The 25,459-nt window shown below is 40.4% G+C and overlaps 1 protein-coding gene across 3 annotated transcripts; it reads right to left on the bottom strand.

Annotated features, from left to right (window-relative positions):
• On the bottom strand, positions 1 to 25,458 carry LOC124290324 (tRNA (uracil-5-)-methyltransferase homolog A-like). 3 transcript variants are annotated; one of them, XM_046727033.1, is made up of 20 exons: positions 25,427 to 25,458; positions 23,579 to 23,957; positions 21,026 to 21,117; positions 19,536 to 19,611; positions 18,543 to 18,594; positions 18,028 to 18,088; positions 16,347 to 16,401; positions 15,552 to 15,631; positions 12,244 to 12,292; positions 10,862 to 10,925; positions 10,395 to 10,501; positions 8,742 to 8,888; positions 7,706 to 7,809; positions 5,973 to 6,021; positions 5,310 to 5,370; positions 4,858 to 4,979; positions 4,182 to 4,257; positions 2,770 to 2,886; positions 1,642 to 1,738; positions 1 to 727 (listed from the first exon to the last, which is right to left on the bottom strand). In XM_046727033.1, the coding sequence occupies exons 2-20, from the start codon at positions 23,843 to 23,845 to the stop codon at positions 277 to 279; spliced, it is 2,127 nt and encodes a 708-aa protein (XP_046582989.1). In that variant the 5' UTR covers positions 23,846 to 23,957; positions 25,427 to 25,458; the 3' UTR covers positions 1 to 276. The 3 variants fall into 3 exon arrangements, with proteins under 3 accessions (XP_046582989.1, XP_046582988.1, XP_046582990.1); XM_046727032.1 differs by lacking the exon at positions 25,427 to 25,458 and adding an exon at positions 25,310 to 25,420; XM_046727034.1 differs by lacking the exon at positions 25,427 to 25,458 and adding an exon at positions 25,060 to 25,260.
• Between the last annotated feature and the right edge of the window lies 1 nt (position 25,459).

The following is a 25,459-nucleotide window of genomic DNA, read 5'->3' as shown; positions in this document are numbered from 1 at the left end:
TTTACCTTGAAATATTTATTACAAAAGATGAATATCATCTTACAAGGCATATCTGTGAATATAATAAAACATTTTTCCCTGTTTCTACTTCAATCATTTGTTTGAACCCATTCCAGCACTGTCCTCCTTCAGTTCATCACTGACTGAAGGTTTGCCCTCCCCTTCCGTCTCATCTTTGGAAACCTCATCATCTTGGGCAAATTCAGTGTGCTTAACATTGTCGGTCAGACTCGAGGCAGTGTCTGCGGCAGACTGAGAATGACCTGAAGCAGTGTCTTAGACACTGTCTGTCCGACTCGAAGCAGTGTCTGGGGCACTGTCTGTCCGACTCGAAGCAGTGTCTTGGGCACTGTCTGTCCGACTCGAAGCAGTGTCTTGGGCACTGTCTGTCCGACTCGAAGCAGTGTCTTGGGCACTGTCTGTCCGACTCGATGCAGTGTCTTGGGCACTGTCTGTCCGACTCGAAGCAGTGTCTGGGAGCCCACTGCCTGTCTGACTCGAAGCAGCGTCTGGGGCACTAACTGGGGCACTCCGAGCCTGACTTGAAGTGTCATCCCCCATCTCTGTCCTAGTCTGTTGGTCAGTCTTGTTGCTGCTGTTGTCCATGTCCCTCTCAAACAGTATGATGAGTTCACAGTGGGGAGTCTGGGGGAACAGGTCAACAGGTATGGCCTTGACCGGCAGGAAGGGCCCTCCTCGATGCTTGTTGCTCTCCATGCGAATGAGACTGGAATGTGAATGCAGATGGTGAGAAAAAGGTTATCAGTGTCCAAATGTGATGCAATATCCCTCAATGGAATTTAAAGGGGAGTATTTAAAGTAATACTCATTCGCTAGGTCTTTCACAAGCTTGTAAACAATGTAGTCATCCCAGGGAGTGCAATGAGAAGTATCAGGGCAAATCAACAACAGCAGGACCTCTGAACATCTTTTTATTTACTGTATAATGCGTCAACAAGCAATATGGTTTTACCTTCATGTCAAATACTTTAATTTCATTGGTCAGTCCCGCTTTAACAAGTTTCTGTGTCACCCTTTACTCACTGGGATGACTCTATTGTTTACAAGCTTGTGAAAGACCTACCAACTGAGTATTGCTTTAAATACTCCCCTTTAAATTTCATTGAGGGATATTGCTACAAAAATATTGTATTACCTACTAGAGAAGCATGCAACTTATATTCCAACTCTTTGCTCAACCTGTGATCAATGTAGTCTGGACAAGACATCCCAGTATAAGCAATATCAGTGCAAATCAACTGTCATAGGATTCTGGCATGCCCAAGGGAGGCTACTCTGCATAGCAAATTCTGGTAAGTCAGACAACTGACCATGGCAGCCACCAATCCTTTAGTGACAATGAGGATTCCTGGACTGACCGGAGAGTTTAGTTTAACATCCCTTCCAACAGTATTTCAGTTATATTTAAAGTGTGCTTCATGTGGAAAGAAAACCCAAGGTGACGGAGGCCTTTGAAATACTTTGGTTAAACCTTCGAGTAGAGGAACAGTGTTGACAAAGCTTGAAATATGATCATGGCAAATCTGGATTCAGACTGATATATTTTTAGACTGATACAGCACTGCACAGGCTCTGGGCCACCTGTGTCTCACTGCCTAATACATCAGTGATGATACTTACTCAATAAAGTTTGTTTTGGCAGACTTGGCGTTGCATGCAACATAGATGAGCCTCTTCAGCTTGTGACACCCTCGGAGAGCCTTGATAACCTTCTTGTCTGAAAATACACGATTCATTTACAGTGGTTGATAGCATGAACAACAGACAAGATTCAAATGCAGAAACAATCAGCCGCTTCATCCACTATGAATGAATTTAATCAGCAGATGTAACTTGAACTGATACTTAATTATACTTCAGTTGCAAAATATGATTTGAATTTAGACAAAATTACACAAAAAAAGATCACAATGCTGTGGGTTACATGCAATGCATTATTTCAGTTGTGGGTGATGAAAGCTTAAGATGTTAACCACTTTATATAACTCCACAAGCAGTTGTATGCCATTGAAAAATAGAAACATAATCAATTCTAACATTTATTCAAACCATGATTAAAGGTTTCTGCTCAATGATGCAGAATGTTAGGTGTATGTAAGCTGTCTGTTGAGTGAGTGAGTTTAGTTTAACGAAGCATGCAGCAATATTCCAGCTATATGGTGGCGGACTGTAAATAATCGAGATCTGGTTAATAATACCAGACAATTCCAGCTTATGGATCTAACATCAGTGAGCATCTAGTTCAAACAGCATGGTTTCTGGATACGATGGCGTCTGTTGATTGTCAACCAAGTCAGCAATCCAGCTGTATGGTGGCAGCCTGACCACCACGATTCGTTTCAGCCTTTTATGACATGGGTTACTGAAGATCCCTGGTTAACGCTGATCTTAACAGGTAGCTATCTGTTGGGAGGAACACATATGGTAAAGAATGTTTTCTGTTCACTGCACAACTTGTGACATATTTTAAGTCCCTATATTTCCAAACAGAAGCGATGCAGAAGAGAATGATAAATTGAAAGTCAAGTATATAACACAAAAACATGGATTGGACAGAGTTATATATAGTTCTTTAAGTATTATGTCACTGGATTGTAAGCTTGTTTTGCGATGTCATAGTACTGCATGACTTCCACCAAATGAATGTCATTAAAAAAGAATTATTTCAGAACAAATCGCTGAATTCAAAGCAACACACATCTTTCCATGATGCAGGGCTGGTCATATTTTACAGAATTTTCAACTTACGTAACCCAGCTCTTGGTGGGTCTACAATGGCTACAACGTCTTTTGACCACAACGATGACGTCATGTGACTGATGACGTCCTCTGCCTTGCCGCAGTAGTACCTCACATTGGTCACACCTGGCGATGACAACACGATTATACTCAGCAACACAATCTGATAAGCCATCAGGCCTCATAATTTCATCTTCATCCAAATAAAGGCTGGAAACAACTTTAAAATTGCATGTACAGGGGTGGTAAAATCACTAAGTAAGTTTTCCACTATACCGTCCGTTTTCTTGTTGATTTTTTACATAAACAACATAATTAACGTTGGAAAGTCAACTGGACACCGGTACAGTGTGATATACAAATTTGCTTGGGCAACAGTAAAAAACACTGGACTCGGACGTCGGGCAATGGGTTCTTTCCACCCCTGTACATGAGTATTTAGGAGTTGACAGTCTACAAAGTCAACACTGAAGTGGTTGGTTAGTGGTTGCGTTGTTGTTTAATGCCACTCTCAGCAATATCCCAGCTATATGGCTGCGGTAAATAATCAAGTCTGGACCAGACAATTCAGTGATCAACATCATGACCATCGATCTACACAATTGGGATGCGATGGCATGTCTCAACCAAGTCAGCGAGTGTGACCACCTGATCTCATTAGCCACCTGTAAGACAAGAATGGGTTGATGAAGACCAGTTCTAACCCGGGTCTTCACGAGTCTGGTACTCAAGTAAGTGAAGCTGTTTTTTATACATATCTTCAGCCATCATGCTGTTCGTTTTCGTAAAGCTGCATTGAGTATGTGTGCAGCCTGTAAAGGAGGTGAGGTGAGGTGAAATTGGGTTTTACGTCGTACTTGAGAATATTTCGCTCATATGATGACGTGCATGCGTGTGTATGTGTATGTGCGGCTGCTTGTACTAGCCCAAGCTTGTTTTATAGTGCTAGCTCACTGAGATACCATGCCGCAGTGAAGCATGAACACCCCACTCAGACACATTATACTGACTCCGAGCCGACCCATTGTACCCATTAATGGCGAGCACCAGCCAGGGACCAACAAGTACCATATTTTAACGCTCTTTTGGTATGACGCGACCGGGTTCGAACCAGCGACCTTCCGCTCTCGGTAAGGCTCTAACCACTACACCACGGAGGTGGTTGATTTTACCCAATGATATTTGACTGCAGATAAGCAACCATATCATTAAGCCTGACACCTGGTTCACTTAGCTGCCTCTTACAACAAGCATGCACTCAGCGAGACTCTCCACATAGCCCATGACAGTGTGGAACACCATCAATGGACTTCTCATAAACAAGGATGTGACTATGGATATCTGGCTGTGAACTGTTCTTCAGGCAGCTCTGGTAATATTTAGTTCAAGTGAAGAAAAGAGCGACGTGACCTCATACTGACCATTTAACTTTGCATTTTCCTTGGCATCTTCGACAGCCTGCTGACACATCTCCACCCCGAGCACCTTCTCCACTCTCTGGAACACATGGACTGGGATCAGACCTGCTGCCCATGTTATACAGTGATCTTAGGACTCCCTGAGTCATACAGTGATCTTAGCTCTTCCTAAGCAAACCAGTGATCTTAGTACTACCGGATTTAAATAGTGATCTTGGCACTATCTGAGTTAAATAGTGATCTTAGTACTACCTGAGTTAAAAAAGTACTACCTGAGTAAAACAGTGATCTTAGTACTACCTGAGTTAAATAGTGATCTTGGCATAGCCTGATCTTAGCATGCCCTAAATTACATGTTAATCTCCACACTACCTTAGCTAGAGTGAGACTGGTGTCCTACCAAGTGAGACCTACAGGCTTAGCCAGGGTTAGATCTACATGTTCTACCTTAGTGAGGGTGAGACCTATAGTCCGTGTCCTACCTTAGCGGGTGAGACCTATAGTCCCTGTGTCCTACCTTAGCCAGGGTGAGACCTATTGTCCCTGTGTCCTACCTTAGCCAGGGTGAGACTTATAGTCCGTGTCCTACCTTAGCCAGGGTGAGACCTATAGTCCGTGTCCCTACCTTAGCCAGGGTGAGACCTGTTGTCCTGTGTCCTACCTTATCCCTGTGTCCTACCTTAGCCAGGGTGAGACCTATTGTCCCTGTCCCACAGCATATATCCAGGACAGTTGTTGACGGGGTGAGGCCACACCATTCGCCCAGCTGGCTGTACAAGACCTCAGCGGCTTTAGTGTTCACTGAAACCAAAACATACCTGAGTGAATGGCATGGTAGATATCTCTATTCTCATCTGTTGTAGTGAGTGAGTGAGTGAGTGAGTGAGTATGGTTTAACGCCGCTTTTAGCAATATTCCAGCAATATCACGGCGGGGAACACCAGAAATGGGTTTCACACATTGTACCCATGTGGGGAATCGAACCCTGGTCTTTGGCGTGACGAGCCAACGCTTAACCACTAGGCTACCCCACCACCCCTTATGTTGTAGGTTTGTCTGTTGTTTTATGCCACACTCAGCAACATTTAACTACTAAAACAAATTACAAAAACAACATAAGAGTAAACCAACCTTGGAAGAAAGCATCAGGGGAAATTCTGAACTTCAGTCCCAGGACATCTTCATAGATATGCTGAAAAATATCAGAGTGAGCGAGTGAGTTGATGGGTGGGAGAGTTGGTTTTGGTTTTTGGGTTGGTGAGTGAGTGAGTGAACTGGTTTTAACACTCTGGTCTTGGTGTTCTTAATTTTAGAGATGCTTTAGCATAAACACCTTGTCCCAATGTTTTCTCTTTAGGCCAGACCAATTTTATTTCTTGTTTTACGGATCCGCCGATCGCATTTTTTCAAGAATAAGAAAAAAAATAAAATAAAAAATTTCCACGCTCCAAAAAATAAAATCCTCATGTTTTCATTGGCAAAATATGTAAAATTACCCCAAAAATTTTTGATTGTTTTTTGGCCCATATACACTTCATAACTTGCCAAAAATAAAATACTTTTAGTATGCAAAAGGAATATTACTTTGACTGGTGATTTTTATTTTTTATTTTCTTCCCTCCTGCCTTTAGGTTTTCTGAGGACAAAAATCTGTAAAACAAGAAATACAATTGGTCTGGCCTTACTTGTTTTATGTCCATGAAAATCATGTCACCATTGAAAGTCTGAAACATTACACAACAAGAATTTCTGATGGATGAAAGTGAAGGAACATACATAAACCCATATACTCACAGTTTCACCAAACACAAGCTCATATGGTTCATTCTTCTCAGATGATGCTCTGAAAAATATTTACAAATCAAGATTACAATCACCTTAAAATAGCTAAAAGACTTAATCTATACACAAATCATGTTACTCTATTTATCCATCCTGTTCAAGGCAATTTTACGCAATAACCAAGAGCGCTCCGTAGATTCCCTGCTAACTTCCCATGGAGACTAGACTGTGATTTCAGTCGGCTGACAGGCTTATGATAACAAGCTCTTTAAGAGTGAGTGAGAATGGTATTACACAGCTTCAGCAATATTCCAGCAACATCCCAGGGGTGACACCAGACACTGGCTTCACACATGGCTTGGTTTAGTTGTTGTTTACTGCTACACTCAGCAATATTCCAGATATGGGGACAATGTGTGAAGCCCATTTCTGGTGTCCCCAGCATTGAAGTTGCTGGAATATTGCTCAATGGGCGACAAAAAACCAAACTCATTCACTTAAAAAGATTCTAAGGTAATTGCTTGTTATTATTGATGTTGCTGATGTTGTTACTCTATATCTCCTCTTACCTGGTCCTGCTTTGATGGAAGTACATGGATGTTACTCTATATCTCCTCTTAGATGGAAGTACATGGATCCTGCTTATGATCTTACCTGACCCTGCTTCTGATGGAAGTACAGGATGTTACTCTATCTTACTCACTGGCTTGCTTTGATGGAAGCACATGGATTCCAGCAATATCATGGCGGTGCTTTGATGGAAGTACATGGATGTTACTCTATATCTCCTCTTACCTGGCCCTGCTTTGATGGAAGTACATGGATGTTACTCTATATCTCCTCTTACCTGGCCCTGCTTTGATGGAAGTACATGGATGTTACTCTATATCTCCTCTTACCTGGCCCTGCTTTGATGGAAGTACATGGATGTTACTCTATATCTCCTCTTACCTGGTCCTGCTTTGATGGAAGTACATGGATGTTACTCTATATCTCCTCTTACCTGGCCCTGCTTTGATGGAAGTACATGGATGTTACTCTATATCTCCTCTTACCTGGCCCTGCTTTGATGGAAGTACATGGATGTTACTCTATATCTCCTCTTACCTGGCCCTGCTTTGGAAGTACATGGATGGGCCCTGCTTTGATGGAAGTACATGGATGTTACTCTATATCTCCCTCTTACCTATATCTCCTCTTACTGGCTTTGATGGAAGTACATGGATGTTACTCTATCTCTCCTCTTACCTCTGCTTTGATGGAAGTACATGGATGTTACTCTATATCTCCCTGGTGGCCCTGCTTTGATGGAAGTACATGGATGTTACTCTATATCTCATCTTACCTGGTCCTGCTTTGATGGAAGTACATGGATGTTACTCTATATCTCCTCTTACCTGGCCCTGCTTTGATGGAAGTACATGGATGTTACTCTATATCTCCTCTTACCTGGCCCTGCTTTGATGGAAGTACATGGATGTTACTCTATATCTCCTCTTACCTGGCCCTGCTTTGATGGAAGTACATGGATGTTACTCTATATCTCCTCTTATGGCCCTGCTTTGATGGAGAGTACATCTTATCTCCTCTTACCTGGCTTTGATGGAAGTACATGGATGTTACTCTATATCTCCTCTTACCTGGCCCTGCTTTGATGGAAGTACATGGATGTTACTCTATATCTCCTCTTACCTGGCCCTGCTTTGATGGAAGTACATGGATGTTACTCTATATCTCCTTTTTACCTGGCCCTGCTTTGATGGAAGTACATGGATGTTACTCCTGACTCCCTTCCCTTTCCCTCAGTAAAGTACACTCGGATCAATTCCTTCTCTGCCTCCAATGCCTCCTACAAGGGAAGCATGAACTGGGTTTAAAGTCACTTCCAACATTATTTCAGTTAAATCGCAGACATTGAGTTTGAGGTTTAAAAGTACTGCAGCCCTGGAGTGGTGTAGACAAACCATGAGATTCATCTAGGATTCAAACACATGACTCTTGCTCCAAACTCTACATAACGGTGTCTACCCAACTGGATTTCTCATGCATCTCAAATAGGAACATTCTTTCAACACAACATCAATTCCGTGTTGCAACACACTGGATTACAACCATAAATGCTCAGGTTTCTTGTTTAACACTGTTTCCTGTTTATTGTTTAACGACACACTCAGCAGTATACCAGTGATATGGATGCTGAGGTCTGTAAATAATGGATTAAAGCATTGATCTACACAATTGGGATCCAAAGACATCATGAACCAAGTAAGCCTGACCACCCTATCAGAATAGACGACAACCATAGATTGTTGAAGACCAATTCTAACCCTGATCTTGTCAAACACTGCATTCAATGTGCAAAGCAATGTTTAGTTCTTTAGTATGCAATAAAGTTCTAAATAAGATCATGATGCACTCAGAAAATTCATACATTGTGTCTCTCTCAAATATTCGACGATTAGGTCAAACACATTTAAAGTATAGCTATTGGTTGGTTGCTTAACGCTGCACTCAGCAATATTCCAGCTATATGGCGGCAGTCTGTAAATAATTAAATCAGGACCAGACAATCTAGTGATCAACAGCATGAGCATCAATCTATGCCATTATGATACGATGATGTGTGTCAGCGAGTCTGACCAACTGATCCTGTTTCTCGCCTCTTACGACAAGCATGGTTTGCTGAAGACCAATTCTAACCCAGATCTTCATGGGTAGCTGTTCAGGGATGTGATTTACACTCAGCTGAGAGCACATGACAAGGGAGATAACTCTTCAAACCTTGGCGAGTTGCTGAGGATGGAACTCTGCAATGGCCATGACGTCCTTCCCTGTCGTGGTTCTGACTGTCAGCTGGTGCCAGTGGCCGGAATGGTTCTCAGGGTTGAACACAGAGTACTGGCTTGTGGTCAAATAGTGCTGGAAGGCCTGGAGGGAGGAGATGTAAGTTCTACTGATGCAATGAAGTTAACTTTTGAAGTCTTATACTGAAATATTCACACAGTGGCAATCTTTTTGTATTGTTTCATACACAGCACTGACCACTCTTCAAGCATATAGCTATCTCTTCACTCTATCACTGGATTCTCTTGTCCAGACAGCAGTCTGCAAATGATCAAACCTGGACAAGAGAATCCAGTGACAGACATCATGGGCATCGATATTCACAATTTGTATACAATGACTTGCATAACATGCAACCCTGTCAGTTGCCATGACAATGACAAGTTACTGATGACCAATTAACCCCCTTTCACAGGGTCATTGCACATGTTTTGCTGTTTCAAATTTATGAAGTGAACAAAAACAGCAAATCTGGCCAGTGCATTTATCACATTAAATTGGAAATATAATACACTAGAAATTCAAGCATGAAAACAATAATAGTCTACAGACAAATCACAAGTCCAAAAGGGAAGGATACAAGAAGCGCTAGTCATATCACGTCATCTGAACCATGAAAATGAGGCATATACTAAACCTACATTATTTATGATTCCTGCACACAGTGACACCCCTTGGGCACACTAAAACTATATGAACGTGGGTTTGAGTGCTGGTCTGTCACTAATTTGTTTCTTGGTTTGAAGGCTCCATACCAGCCCTCTTGGATGTCAAGGTGGTAGACTTCTGATAACTGCCTCACTGTTTTGTTTGTTTGTTTGTTTGCTTGTTTATTGTTTAACGCCACACTCAGCAATATTCCAGTTAGGAAGGCGTTTCCTATTCTCGCGGTACTTAAGGATATCGGCTGAAAAAATAACACAAACAATTCTTATCGTATTCATGCTTGTTGTTTTTAAATGAAGGGCCTTCTCCTCTAACATCTACATCTATCAGCTGCCAGATCCATCGGTGAATTACCACTTGTGACACAGGTGAGAAACAATGCCATCCGCCATTGATAAACAATTCCATTACCAGCCATTGTTATTGAGTGTAGGAGCAATTCTGCGGATTCTGCGGAAAAAGTAATGATGTCCAGGTATAAACTTACCAATATTCGTGACACTGCAAGATTTTGATCACTCACAGACTTGGGCCACTTCCTAGTTACCAGTCGGTGATGTAAACAACCACTAAGTGTCGCGCATCGGCGATTTCGGCAGAAAACGTGTTTACCGCGAGAATAGGAAACCCGCGAGAATAGGAGACGGACCTATATATGATGGCAGTCTGTACATAATTGAATCTGGAACAGACAATCCAGTGACCAACAGCATAAGCTTTGCAATTGGGATATGATGACATGTGTCACAATCCTGTTAGTGGCCTCTTTCGACAAGCATGGGTTGCTGAAGACAAATTCTTACCCAGATCTTCACAGGTTTCAGGTTTTACTCTCAGATTAAGCTGGCATGACATGACACAATTGAAATACTTGAAGTGTTAAACTCATTTACTCCTTACACCTGTCTTACATAACCCCCCTACCTGTACAACTTTCTTCATGGAGTCAGGAATGATAGGGATGTCGTCAGGGGGTCCCACATTACAATGTCCATCTTTGTAAAGACCGAAGCGGAATCCAACAATTGCATCTGTCAACAAAGAGTGAATGAGTATGGTTTTACGTCTATATTGTACCTCCCAACTTCTAAAATGTCACTCAAAGAAGTCACTCAACATGGTATTCAGTTCAGACAGTAACTGAAATTCTATGCTTTTAATAAGAAACAAATATACCTGGGTACTTTTTTCAAAGCCACTTTCTGGCATTCGCTGTCAGGATATTTCTGTAACACATTGCTGAAAATAACATAAAACTTGAGACAAAGAAGGTGTACCAAAGAAACGCCTTTGTCCTACACGAGTCACTCTGCCCTTGATTATCCACAGTGATAGTGCTGGGATTTTCCTGTGGCAAAAACAAAGAAAACATTCAAGCACCACTACCCTACCTTCATCATTGACGCCCTTCCCAATGGAGAACTCAGACTTGTTCCTGTAGCCGAGAAGCAGAGGCTGTAACAGAAGCAATAATTCCATGACTAACTTCATGTGTCAACTAATCACCTTCAGGACATTCATTTAATGTACATTTTTGCTAGAAAACGAACACATCAGGGACAGGTTATGAAACTTCTTGGGCTGAGGGCCAGTAGAATAATGTTTTCTCTCATCCTCAGGGACCGTGGTGTAGAGCGTCTGCTCGGAGTTAGGAAATTCAGCGGGTTTGATCCCCGGCCGTGTCATACCAAAAGACTTTAAAATATGGTACTTGTTGGTCCCTGCCTGGTGCTCAGCATTAATGGGTACAACAAGGACTGGTCGACCTTCGGAGTCAGTATAATGTGTCTGAGTGGGGTATTCATGCTTCACTGCGGCATGGTATCTCAGTGGGCTAGCACTATAAAACCAGCTTCAGTCTGGGCTAGTACAAGCAGCCACACATACACATACACATGCATGCACGTCGTCATATGAGCAAAATATTCTCAAGTACGATGGTAAACGCTATTTCACCTCACCTCAGGGATACTCCTTTAAACATGTTTAATCATCTCGGATCATGGATGCGCTATATATATGGTTAGTTATCATTGGCATTTTGACAACTTTCAAATTTTTCTGCAAAATGCGACTGACAGTGACTGAAGAAAAACACCTGTTGTCCCTCTTTTATGAACATGTCCAATATTCCAATATATCTAACATCGAGCAACTTCTGAAATTTGGCATAAGATTTTAAGAAGTTTGACAACTTGTGTTTTCACTTGACAAATATATGTTGTGTCTTAGTTCCTCTTAATTTGCAATTGCTGACACTGGTTTGAAGCAGTAAGTAAAATCATACAATTCCGTTAATTTTCATTACTTATTGACTATCTTACCTCATTAGCTTAAATCTAAACATAACTTCAGTGGCAAAAGTTTGATGTCTTTGGTAAGCTTTGATGTCTACTTTGATGATGTCATCAAGCAGGTGTCATATGCGGGTTTGGGGCACAAAATGGCTAATGGTCCAAAGCATTTCACGTGAGGGTACTTAATCCTTGTAACATATGTTATATTTGGGATTACACTTTCTTAGTAAATTACAAATTCTAGTACTTTTTTTAGTTGAGCCCCATCCGGGATTCAAACTCACACCCTCACGCCTGACTCTGAGGGTGTGAGTTCGAATCCTGGATGGGGCTCAACTCAAAAAAGTACTAGAATTTGTACTTAACTAAGAAAGTGTAATCCCAAATATAACATATTTCTAAATGGCATTGTGTAATCATACTTAATCCTTGTTTGAACGTTTATCATATTTTATACAGTATTTTGTTCAACTCACCGATGGCTTGATTGGAAACAGTTTACAGCACAGGCCATCATTCACCTTCCTGAAACATTAAAGTAAGGACAGAGTGACGTGGTTTCTCCTCTCACAGAGTGAGAGAGTTTTTGTTTTATTTCTAACGTTTTGGTTTACCACTTCTGACCATCAGGCTGACATAACTCACTCAGTTCTTTGAATTTCCATGTCTTCATTCACCCAATACTCATTAAGCTGCTTTCTCAACAACTAGTAGCATGCCACACAACTGCAAGACAGAACAAGTGTTTGCCACTGATATGGCAATGTCCCCGGCCGCTAAAGAATGGAATATTTATAACACATTTCCTACTTTTGGGGGGTCACATACAAGATGCCTGAAATGACTGGTGTCTGCATAATCCCCCAACATAGGCTGTTACCAAATTTGAAGACATTGGGTACAACAGTTCATGAGATATCACGCGTTAACAAGAGTTTCAAAAGTGGTCAAAGTGTCGTGGTGACCTTGAAAATAAGGTCAAGGTCACCAAAATCGACTGGTGTCTGGGTAATCCCCAATGTAGGCTGTCACCAAATTTGAAGACATTGGGTACAACAGTCTTCCGTGTTGCAGCTGGGGACAACAACCTAAATGTAACCATTTTAAATGATAAATCCCACACAACTAGGTATAGTCCATTCGGGTTCAAATGAGAATGATGAATGATTAAATATCTCAAATAGGGATAAGTGCACAAAACATAAATAAGACACATGGTCCTGAAACCTCTACCCAACAGGATCTGAAATGGTTTAAGAAACCATCATGTAATATTGTGCTATTTTCACGCTTCACACTGGGGGGTGACAACGGCTGGTGGAACAGCACCATCATACATTCAGGAGCAACTCAGCACAGCTAGGTGAGATGACCCCAGCTAGTCAGGCACTGTTCCACCAGCCGTTTCTCACCCCCTGGTGTGAAGCATGAACATAGCTCAAGTTTATATGATAGTTTCTTAATTCCATGATCAACCGAAAAACGTCAGATTTCAGATCCCGCTGGGTACAGAGGTTTCAGGACCATGTGTCTTATTTATGTTTTGTGAACTTATCCCTATATTGAGTTATTTAATCATTTGTCGCTCTCATTTTAACCCAAACGGACTATAGTTGCAGCCGTGTTGTAAGACACAGGACTTGCCCTGATTCCTACTGCAAGTTACAGACTCTCGACCAATCAAATCGTCTAGATCTATGTCCACCTCAGAATGATGTCCCTTTGTTTGTGTCACATCATGTCTGACACAAGGACTGAAGAAACTTCATCTTACCAGAGAAGCGAGTTTGGTCTTTGTGAACTCACTAGTGTTGGGAACTGGTTGAAATCTCACAATTAATGATTCCTTCATTAGCAATATTCCAGCAACATCAGGTTGTTATTGCAGGGATGCACCAGAAATGGGCTTCAAAGTGATGACTAATATATCATGAGTCACATTGTACCCATGTGGGGAGTCAGTAACCGGGTCTTCTAAGAATTAAACGCTTTTCAGGCCCACTTTCAACGATACCCCACCGCCCTGTCTGACACAGGACTGAAGAAACTTCATCTTACCAGAGAAAAAAACTGATCTGTGAGAACCCAGCTGTGAACTCCAACACTAAGACTTTCTTCTTTTTTCATTATTTCAATATATCTAAACACCACTAGCTTCTTCTTCACAAACTCCAGGCTTTCTTTTTCAGTAACTGCAATATATCTACTAACATTAACACTAAAGCGTTATGTCTTCTTCACTTGAAGAATCCATGATGCTATATCATGTGGAGGGACACCAGAATCTTGTGAGATACAAGTATATGCTACTTAAAATCTACACAAAACCAAAGTTGTTATGATCTCTACTGTTACTACAAGTCATATGCTACATAGAGGATACTAAACGACCTTTTGTGTAATACCATTTTTATTAAACAAGTTAAAAAGATTTGGTATCAAACGAGTAAAAGCAAGTTTGATACTAAATCTTTCACGAAGTTTAACAAAAATGGTATTTCACGGAAACGAGTTTAGTATTCTGTTTATTACTCTCCAACAGAAATTGATAGAAACTGCTTACAATGTGATGACTCTCTGCTTTCCGTGAGTCAAGCATGGTCTAATATTACACAGCAGTATCATCCATTATTACCCTTTAGATAAATTTGTCAAATTCTGATTGGTCAATAGCCAAAGCATACCAAACCATGTAGGCGGATTTGCCAGGGTATACGGAACCGTACACCCTGTCAAATCTGTCATATGACATACTACACGGGTTGTACGAATGACCTTGACATGAGATGGAATGTGGCTGCCAAATGGCTGATCGCTTCGAAATTTTAGAGTTGGCATATACAATTTTGAGTACAAACAGAGTAATAAAATTGTTGCCATAATTTCTTATTTGTTTGTGTCAATAAATATATCTAAAATATATAATGTTTCTGCATTTCACTTGTCGTTTAACAAAACCTCAAATTCGATAATTTTATCATAAACTAAGCCATCCCAAGTTATCTCCCTTTATGACCATTCAGGAAAAATCATAGCTAAACATTTTGCATCTCATTCTGCCGATGATTGAATGTTGGTGTTTAAAGATAACAAAATAAAAACATCTTAAGGGTAAATAAATTCCCCTCAGGAACTACAGAATTGACATGGGTCTTACAGTCCCGTACACTCTTACAAAACACTGCGTAAATAATATGAGCGAGTAGTACAAGTTGTTACTACTAGTTGCACCGAGAGAGCATGGCGAGTGAGAACTGTTGCAAACCAAGAAGCAATCAGGGCAAACCAAGAAGCAGTCAGGGCAAACCAAGAAGCAATTAGGGCAAACCAAGAAGCAATCAGGGCAAACCAAGAAGCAATCAGGGCAAACCAAGAAGCAATCAGGGCAAGAAGCAATCAGGGCAAACCAAAGGAGCAATCAGGGCAAACCAAGAAGCAATCAGGGCAAACCAAGAAGCAATCAGGGCAAACCAAGAAGGCAAACCAAGAAGCAATCAGGGCAAACCAAGAAGCAGTCAGGGCAAACCAAGAAGCAGTCAGGGCAAACCAAGAAGCAGTCAGGGCAAACCAAGAAGCAATCAGGGCAAACCAAGAAGCAATCAGGGCAAACTCATACCAACAACAGGTTTCTCACATGCCAAGGATAAACTCTTGACAACAAATTGCTGTGCGTTAGAAAATCAGACTGGCCTGTGCACATAGTAGAAGCAAATGATACTGGGGATTATTTACGCTCCTGAAAATAAACTAGCCTCTTGACACTGTGCACACTAACTACTGGTACCTCTGTTCACGGAATATATTTCTGGTCTCTCCATTTCCGCCGAGCCACTTTAGCACATCTGCAATATCAGCTTGCTTCCTCTGGAAACATAATCATTAGTACTGATTTCATTTTGACAGACCAAGACTGTGCTTAACACTTTGGTTCACATTTGATTTACATTTTGCTGAGGGCGGTGGGGTAGCCTAGTGGTTAAAGCATTTGCTCGTCATGCCGAAGACCCAGGTTCGATTCCCCACATGGGTACGATGTGTGAAGCCCATTTCTGGTGTCCCCCACTGTGATATTGCTGAAATATTGCTAAAAGCGTCGTAAAACCAAAGATGGTGTTGATAGGCCAAGATGTATACATGAGTGATATACCTGATTCAAACCTTATCCAGACTATTGCATCAACCATGCCAATTACTTCTACCCCTCCAAAAGGCATTTGCATTGGAAATGAGTGAGTGAGTGTAGTTTTACACAGCTTTTAGCAATATTCCACCAATATCACAGCGGGGGACACCAGAAATGGGCTTCACACATTGTACCCATGTGGGGAATTGAACAAGGGTCTTCGGCATGACGAGAGAACGTTTTAATCACTAGGCTACCCTACTGCCCCATTTAAATTGGAAGACATTACGTACAAAGTGGTGAAACAGCATCACATACAAGACAAATATCTGACCATTAAAGACAAAATGGTTGAAACATATTAATGTCATATACCAGTGGCAAAAGAGGAAGAATATTTGAGAGTATTGTTTCTGAACATCCATGAACAAGAACTTTTGTTGACGCCTGACTGACCTTCAGTTGTTCTTCGTAAGGAACCCCCCAGTAGGGTACAACACACTTCAGGAGCCTATAACAAACAAATGTTTAATGACGGTGTGCAGCTAATGAAAGCTGGGGCCCACACCACACCGATGCCAGCAGTAATATCTCCATGTAAACGTGTTCCTGAAAAGTAAACACTCAACAGACACTTGTCTGCAAGCAAAAAATGCTTGTTCAAATTATTGACCCAAAATGATATTTAGTCACAAAATAAAAGATACCAATGCATTTCCCAGTGATGACTAACGAATCTGTTTATTGCTAGGCCACAATCAAATCACAACCAACCAATCACAGTGTGTCCTAAAGTGGAATCAAACTCACGACACGGACGTAGATAATACACTGCCATTATCTGCACTGGTCATACGCATGAGGTTTACATGTTTACAAAGCTATATGTAGTGCTTAAAGGTCTGTTATATTTTAAGACCGCCTCCGTGGTGTAGTGGTTAGAGCGTCCGCCCGGAGAGCGGACGGTCGCGGGTTCGATCCCTGGCCTCGTCATACCAAAAGACGTTAAAATTTGGTACTTGTTGCTCCCTGCCTGGCTCTCGGCATTAATGGGTACAACAAGGACTGGTCGGCTCGGAGTCAGTATAATGTGTCTGAGTGGGGTATTCATGCTTCACTGCGGCATGGTATCTCAGTGGGCTAGCACTATAAAACCAGCTTAAGTCTGGGCTAGTACAAGCAGCCGCAGATACACATACACACGCATGCACGTCGTCATATGAGCGAAATATTCTCGAGCACGACGTTAAACCCAATTTCACCTCACCTGTTATATTTGAAAGTTGTCTGCGATCAACTAAGGTTGGTTGTTTAGTCTACCTGGTGATCTGACATAACCAGTAAGTACTGATTTACCACATACATATAGACATCAAAGACTGAGAAGAAAATATAGCAGAATGAGTACATCACTTTAAATGCAATTTCTTTAAATTTTGAAATTACAAACACATCATCAGGCTTGAAGTTCACGTTTTGTTTGTTGGTTGATAAAAGCTGACAAACTGCAGCTGTCTGACACCTGTCTAAACAATCAAGTCTGGACCAAACAAACAGATGATTGATGTCATGATACAAGTATTCGAGTATGTTTATTCATATTAAAGGCCATATGACCCATTGTACATATTCATTAAACATTCAAAGCAATTTGACAGTAAGTTGGAGTTTACAGTTCTCCTCGTTGTTTAAACACATGGAAAATATATTTAGCTAAATTATTAATGGTTTCGAGTTTCGAGAATTGAAGAGTGAATAAATAGATATGTAATGTCCATCGTTTTTCTTTGGAATTAGTTCTTTTCTTATGTCCGTAAACATGGTGCAGTCGTACAATATATGACTCTCATCTTCGAGGGATAAACAGGTCGTACACAATATATCGATGTCATCTAAGGTGCTCTGTCCTCTTTTAGTTTCATCACTCCAATGTTCACATTGCCACTTCGAAATTTAGTTAAGATCCGTCTTTGAATAGGTGATGTTACTACAGATAAATAATACCATACAATGCAATCAACCTACTATGAAATCCTCACCTCTTACAACAAGGTCGCTGAGAAAATCTTTACCCAGTATCTCCTTGAATACAGTACTGAATGTTGGGTAATGGACAAGTATATGGACACGTCCCTACCTGACACTAGAGGGGGTGTCGTCCTCCTTATCCACTCGTAGCTTCTTCTCTCCCTGCTGCTCTGAAACATCACTTGCATACAGAATAACTGGAAATAGGGTTTAAAAATAACAACTGATTCACACCAATGTACAGTAACATCCATACAGACACAGAATCACCATATTCACCAAAATCTCCACAATCTAGTTATAAAGACATTGAAATTATAATAAAACAACATTCTGAACTCAGGGCGGGTGCACTGCACTCAGCAATATTCTAGCTATATGGTTCGGTCTTGTAAATGATTGAGCCTGGACCAGACAATCCAGTGATCAACATCATGAGCATCGATCTTTGCAATTGGGATACAATGATGTGTGTCAACCAAATCAGAGAGTCTGACCACCCTATACCGTTAGTCGCCTCTTATGACAAGCATTGGTTGCTGAAGACCAAATCTTATCTGGATGTTTGTATTAGGGTTCAGAGTAACAGTGATGTAAGAGTGTAAAACAAGATGCTGAACTGACCTTCCTGCAACTTCCGTTTCTTCAGAAGAGGATCAGCTGCTGGCTGGGCTTTCTGAAGAAGAAATGTATTCAGATATTTGTATGTTGTTGGACTGACTGACTGACTGAGTTTGGTTTTACGCCGCTTTTAGCAATATTCCAGCAACATCACGGCGGGGAACACCAGAAATGGGCTTCACTCATTGTACCCATGTGGGGATTCGAACCCTGGCAGCAGCTTTTAGAGCTAGCCGGCTGGCGAGTCAACACTTTAACCACTAGGCTACCCCACCGTCCCATGACAAGACCATGTGTTAACAACTTAGCTCTCCAACCATCCCTAAAGGCAACGAGGCAGTGGGATAGCAGTGTGTGAAACAGCCACTGGCCCGGTAGCCCGTGGCTAGTAAAAATCCAGTTGGGACAGTAAATCCACAGACACTGGCCTGACTGGCTAGTGAATTTTTATGGGGTCATTTTGTAAATATATCACTCTCTACGACTTGTTAAGTTATTATACACTTGATAATGGCCTGATAAAAATGGTCATCATATTAGCAGCTTTATAAGGAAACCTGTGTCATGTGGACAATATCTTATTATCATTTATTTTTGTAATCTTTTGCTTAGTTTCTACATTCAAATGTCAGGCAAGTGAATTATTATGTGGGCTAGTAACGTTCAGGCAAAACTAGCCTGACTGGCTAACAACATTTGTGATATTTCCCAGTGGTTATAGTGTTAAAAGCGCTTGTCTCGTCGAACATCCTAGTTCCATTCTCCACATGGGTTCAATGCTCGAAACCCATTTCTTGTTTCCCCTTAGTGATATTGCCGGAATATTGCTAAAACCCATGCTAACTCACATATATGAAACAGTGTTTATTGAGTGAGTGAGTATTGCTATATGGCACATTAGCAATTCTGCAGTTATTCACGGCGAGTGACAGCATTAAGTGAAGACTCTGGAATCCCAGCTAGACAAAGTGTTACCACACAGAACCAGTCACTTACCCTGACACGAAGGACCTTGCCCTTCCACACGTGACCTTCAATCCCCGCTAGTGCAGCATCCCGATCTTCAGCATTTCTATGGGGCAATCATAATAATAATATAATGTGTCCATTTATATAGCGCCAAACTCCACACTAGGTATGCTCATAGCGCTGACAATCAAGGCACATCACATTATTACCCCGGATAACCCAAGCTGCCTGTTAGACGCTAGAAGGTTATAGTCATATGACTTTTTTCCACCGGGTACCCATTTTCCTGCTGGGTGAACAGAGACAATTTTGAACAAACTCACTTGCCTAAGGTGAGACCACATGTGTCACATGTGCTTCGTTGTGGGGCAGGACTCAAGTCCTAGAAACTCTCAGGAGTCAAGCTGCCAAACACGGTCACCCATCCAAGGACTCTCCGAGCTCGACGCTGCTTAACTTCACCGATTTGTGACCTGAGCTTTGAGTACAGGACCACGCGCCACCACGCATCTTACATTTACTCACACTCAACTATCACCTTATTCCATGAGTGAGTGAGTCACTGACTGACTGAGTGCAATCTGTCTATTATGGACTGGCTTGGGACCGACTCATTTGTCTGGTTTGTAAAGCAGTCCGGATTAGACAACTTTGGTCCGTTACTGTAGACACTGCCACGATGAGTTATGCTATTTTCACTTACGTTCTTTTAAAAACTCTGACTGTAATGTTATATTAGCTAATACACTATGTTTACTTATTTTGTATTTCTCAGCAAGATCTTTCTATTTTGACCTCTCTGACTCGTCAATATGTGTTTCACTTTGTCAGCAAGTGACAAATCAGTCCGCCTATGTTTCGCTGGTTGGTCTGCGATAATTATAAAGTGAATGTGAAACAAGCAAGTAATCTGTCATTAATAAGACTGCAAACTGACACTGATTTAACTGACATTAATTAATGTGTGTTTATAGAATTAATTAACCATTGTGAACAGAAGTAACTGAGATGTTTATTCAACATTGTTCTCATAGCAAGTTGATTGTCGGGACTGTTATTTTAGTCCATAATCCATAATTGAGAGAGTCTGGATTATAAAGCATGCTTTAATGACAAAACAAGAACAGTTTTGCCGGGACTCAGAGAGTATTCCTGATTATGGAGAAAACTGGATTACACAGAGTACGGATTTGACAGATTCCACTGTATTGTTTAATGCATCATCAGCAATCTTGCAGCTATTCATGATGAATCATTGTCAGGACGGTGGTACTTCACGACAAATAAAAATGGTGTGAGCATGATTTTCTGCCTCTTTTAGCAATATTCCCACAATATCACAGCGGAGGACACCAGAAATGACCTTCACACATTGTGCTCATGTAGGGAATCGAACCCAGACCTTCACCATGATGAGTAAATGCATCAACCGCTAGGCTACCCCTCCACTAAATAAACATCCAATTCATTATATATTACTGAATATCATCATGATCATATTACTGAAAGTTTCTCACTTAAATGTAACAAAGGCAAAGTTGGTTTGTGGCATGGCCTTGATCTTGTGGGGATTCAGCTTGAGTGCTGTGGACAATCTCTTCTTCAGTTGCTGAAAACAACAAACATAGGCAGGGCTGCAGATAACTTTTGGGGTGTGAGTGTACTTACATCATATTGCAAGTGGAGGTGTACTGAGAATTTTGAAGGAGTACTGACATGTTTTTGTGTGTGAGCAAGTTGATGTGGTTTGTCTGGACGATTCTCACTATTTCCAACCATGTGTTTGTATTTGAAGACGCGTGAGAAATAACTGGGCGACTGTGTGATGCGAAATGTCAGGTCCGATTGGATATAAATAGGAACAGTGTCGCTTTTAGCCAATCGAAAAATAGTGGCGCATATTGTTGCGGCAGCGCAAAGGGATTCCTACTATCAGGGTTTCCTTATGTGTCAAATCGTGTTTCTTGAAAAAGAAACTTATCAAGTATTTATCGAAATAGATTTCCATTTACACGATAAGAAACGGAAATTAAATGTTAGACGTCTGAAAGGTATTTATGTGCATACGATAAGCTTTGAAATCTTATATTACGTTAAGTACTTAATTGATTTTGAGGTACATTACAGCCTGTATGCATATATGTGTAGCCCAGCATAGGAATACAGTCACAAGAAACAACCACCACTTCAAACATTTCAGATACATCCTGGAATCGCAGCTCAACGTGCACAGGGAAAGTCCAACAAGAGCTTTTGTGTGAGAGCAGTATTGTAGTGGTATCATTAATGAGATTAATGTCGGAATTTATCTCAGATTTCAAACTATGGTCCTCTGGCAGGCATACTGGGGAAAAAGAGTTGTTTGTTTAAATTCAGATTTTTATTATATAGTTTGTAGTTTCTTGATTTCAGATGCCTTTTCACATTGTCTGTCAACATTATATTTAATAATGTAAAAAGAAATTAAGGCCTCTTCCTCTTTATTTGTTCTCATATCAGAGAAATAGAAGTTAACCTGACCAAGCCAACAAATTGGATATAACTATATTAATTTGATTTGAGAATTTCTTATTTTTTTTAACGACATTTGATGCAATCTGAGACTTAATAAATCAGGACGCAGCATAGGGAAAGTGGCCTCTGTATACACTGTGGCCCCTTCACAGCATCCCAGAACACATGACAAGCATCACCATGTTGCAGGCATGTCAATTCAATAAAATAGATATATTTTTAAAAATTAATAATGGAAGAAAGAAAGAAAATGTATTCATTCAAGACCAGGTATTGGTACTGAAGCTATGATATGGACTAAATACTACACACTCTATAAGACAAATCTAGGCATTATCGGGGCCGATATTCGGCACAAAGTCTGCAGCAAGTGTTGGCAAACTTTCCCAAACTGGAATCAAAGATATTCACTTTGAGATTATCTTCATTACTACCCTGATATTATTTAACAGATTTGCATACAAGGCACTTTTCACTTGGTTTAACCACATTGACATAATTGTTCTAAATACTAAATGTATGTTAGAATACCTGAAAAATTACATGTTAAATGTGAATATACAACATAATTCTTGAATTTTGGAAAACAATTTTCATCCCCCATGCTGCAACCATGGACAATTTAATAGTTTACAGTCCTAGAACCAATCAATGCTATATTCACATTCTTGCAAAACAAAGAAAATATTGTAACATTAGGAAAACTGTCATTATCTGTTGTGCTGTTGAAAAGAAATTAAAAGTTGCCTGTCACTGTCAAATTTTTAAAAACTTGTCTTAATGGTCATTTTAGTGTATTGATTGACTGAACAATTAATGAACACTTGTCATGTCATCCTGTAGAGTGAGTGAGTATGGTTTTACACCCGCTTCTAGCAATATTTCAGCAATATCAAGGCGAGGGACCCCAGAAACGGGCTTCACACATTATACCCATGTGGGGAATCGGGTGTACTGAACTTTGCCTATAGGAACTTTGCCCACAAGGAACTTTCCCCACAGGAACTTTGCCCACAACAATTTTTACAGGGGAGGAACTTGCCCACAATGATATTTACATAATACAAGATGATATAAATGATATATTATTTTTTTAAACTACAGCCCAATACAGCACATTAATAACTAAAAAATGAATAGCACTTCATTGTTCATTCTAATACATTCTAATAATACAAGATGTTATAAATAATGTTAAATAATATAATACGAAGTGTGTGATTAGTAAGGTAAGTTTTTATTCTACTTAGAAAAGGAAATACTAACAAACAGAGAAGCCTTGGTGAAATGCAATTAATGTTTCATCTCTTTTCGGGAGGTGGTTGAGTATTAAAATTTATATTGTGGGCAAAGTTCCTCCCCTGTAAAATTTGTTGTGGGCAAAGTTCCTGTGGGGAAACTTCCTTGTGGGCAAAGTTCCTGTGGGCAAAGTTCCTGGATTCGGGGAATCAAACCCAGGCCTTCGGCATGATGAGCCAACGCTTTAACCACTGGACTACCCCGCCGCCCTCATCCCCTAGAAATAATTATAGTTATAATCATCCTTTTGCACTTACAGCAAATCCATAATTCCTTGGCAGATTTTCAATTTCGACTTTGTAGATCTCTGACGTAAACTCCTTCCTCTGCGTGTAGCTGTAAGGATTTGTAGTCTCCATGGGAACAGTTTGTCCATCTTCAGATAAGTTTGAAGAATTGTCACCTGTTTGATGCATATCTAGTTTATCCTCCATCACGTCCCCTGCATCAGTGTTCTCAATGACACACATGGGATCAGGGGCATCTGAAGGAGCCTGTTTTATCTCAGTGCACTGAGTCTCCATGTTATGATGCTTCACTGTGCTTCAAAACTGCAATTCCAATACCGATTGAAATTTGATCTGTCTTGTTAATCAGGTATGACGTTTCAGCAAATTCACATGAAAATCTCCAAATCTGAAGCAGATTTTAAAAGCAGATGAAAATTTTAGTTTCAGCAATCGTAACGTCATCTGAAGGAAAAAATAGTCATGACATCACAAAGATATCCATCTCTTGATGCTAATTTTAAGAGGCATTATTTGATAGTTTAACATCTAAATTAAGCCATAACATCCTAGTTAACTAAAGCTAAAAGTAAGAATGTGTTATGGTTAACAGCTTAACTGTTTCGATTTGCATGTTGTTTTGAGAATATAAGCTTCCCATGCTTTTACCGAGAATCTACTGAAGAAGAATTTCTGCAGGAATGTTTCCAGGGGTGGAAATAACTTTAAAATTGATAGTGTACTGCAGTACAGTGGCACATGTAAAGTCACTTGCCCTGATAATTTGTCCACTATACCGACCGTTTTCTTGCTAATTTTTAAATAAACAACATAATTAACGTTGGAAAGTCAACTTGACACCGGTACAGTGTCATAAACAAAATTGCTTGCCAGACAGAAAAAACCACTGGACTCGGGCGTCGGGCAATGGGTCATTTCCACCCCTGGTTTCCCCAGAAAACTACATGATTCATACATGATTCATACATGACATATGCCACAAACAGTTCACTTAAAAATAATAAAAGCAATAAAAGCAAAATGCTCCTCTCAAATCAATATATATATGTGAATGAAATTCCAACAATAAAAGTCTTTTGTGATCTCTCGTGGGATATCGTTTGGACACTGACTGTTAAAATGTCAACTGAAATGAAAGTGATAACAGCTTTATAAGGCCAGTGAAAAATGCATTTATTGCACAATCTGATGCTAAATTTACCATTATTAGTGCATTAAAAAATATGAGTTTGCTATTGTGCACACTATTTGCAGCTGGGATTGTCTGCTTGCTGAGATTTTTGAAAGGACAACAGGTTATCCTGTCATACCCTGTATTATCATGATTATGTTTTTGGACGTTTAGAACAGATCCACTGTTCTGGCGAATTAAATGAACAACTGTAATTCATGTCACTAACTTATAAAAGTCAAATTATGTTAAACACGGGCCACCATCTGAATATTTACAATGTCTGTGTGTGATGCAACATTATGTTGAACATGTATACCTCGTTATAGCGCGAATACACGTGCGAAAACATGTAATTTGACGATACATTAGATTCAACATAGAACCTGGAGTACAAAACTTAAATCAAACCTAATTAATATAAAGCCTTAAAGTCCCATTTTTTTTCAGACCAATCGCCGTAAAGTTAGTTTCATGCAATGAAGTATATGCATGTTGTTTTACGCCCCATGAGAACCAATATCATCGTAGCCCGGAAAACTGTGTTATACAGTATAAGGAAAACTGACAGCAAAGATCGAGGCTGTCCTCGATGCTGTCGGGATGAAATGGTACTAGAGTCGTCAGGTTGAAAAGCAAATCTGTTTGAAATACTCCCATTAACAAGGAAAGGTAACAGATCTCACCCCATGCTACATAGGGGCAGCCATTTTGTATCA

The sequence above is a fragment of the Haliotis rubra genome, unplaced genomic scaffold (genome assembly GCF_003918875.1).
Source record: "Haliotis rubra isolate DU_JTF1 unplaced genomic scaffold, ASM391887v1 Scf462, whole genome shotgun sequence".
In the NCBI taxonomy this organism is placed as follows: Eukaryota; Metazoa; Mollusca; class Gastropoda; order Lepetellida; family Haliotidae; genus Haliotis; species Haliotis rubra.
The sequence above is the reverse complement of the archived record's forward strand: the minus strand, read 5'-3'. Positions and strand labels throughout refer to the sequence as shown.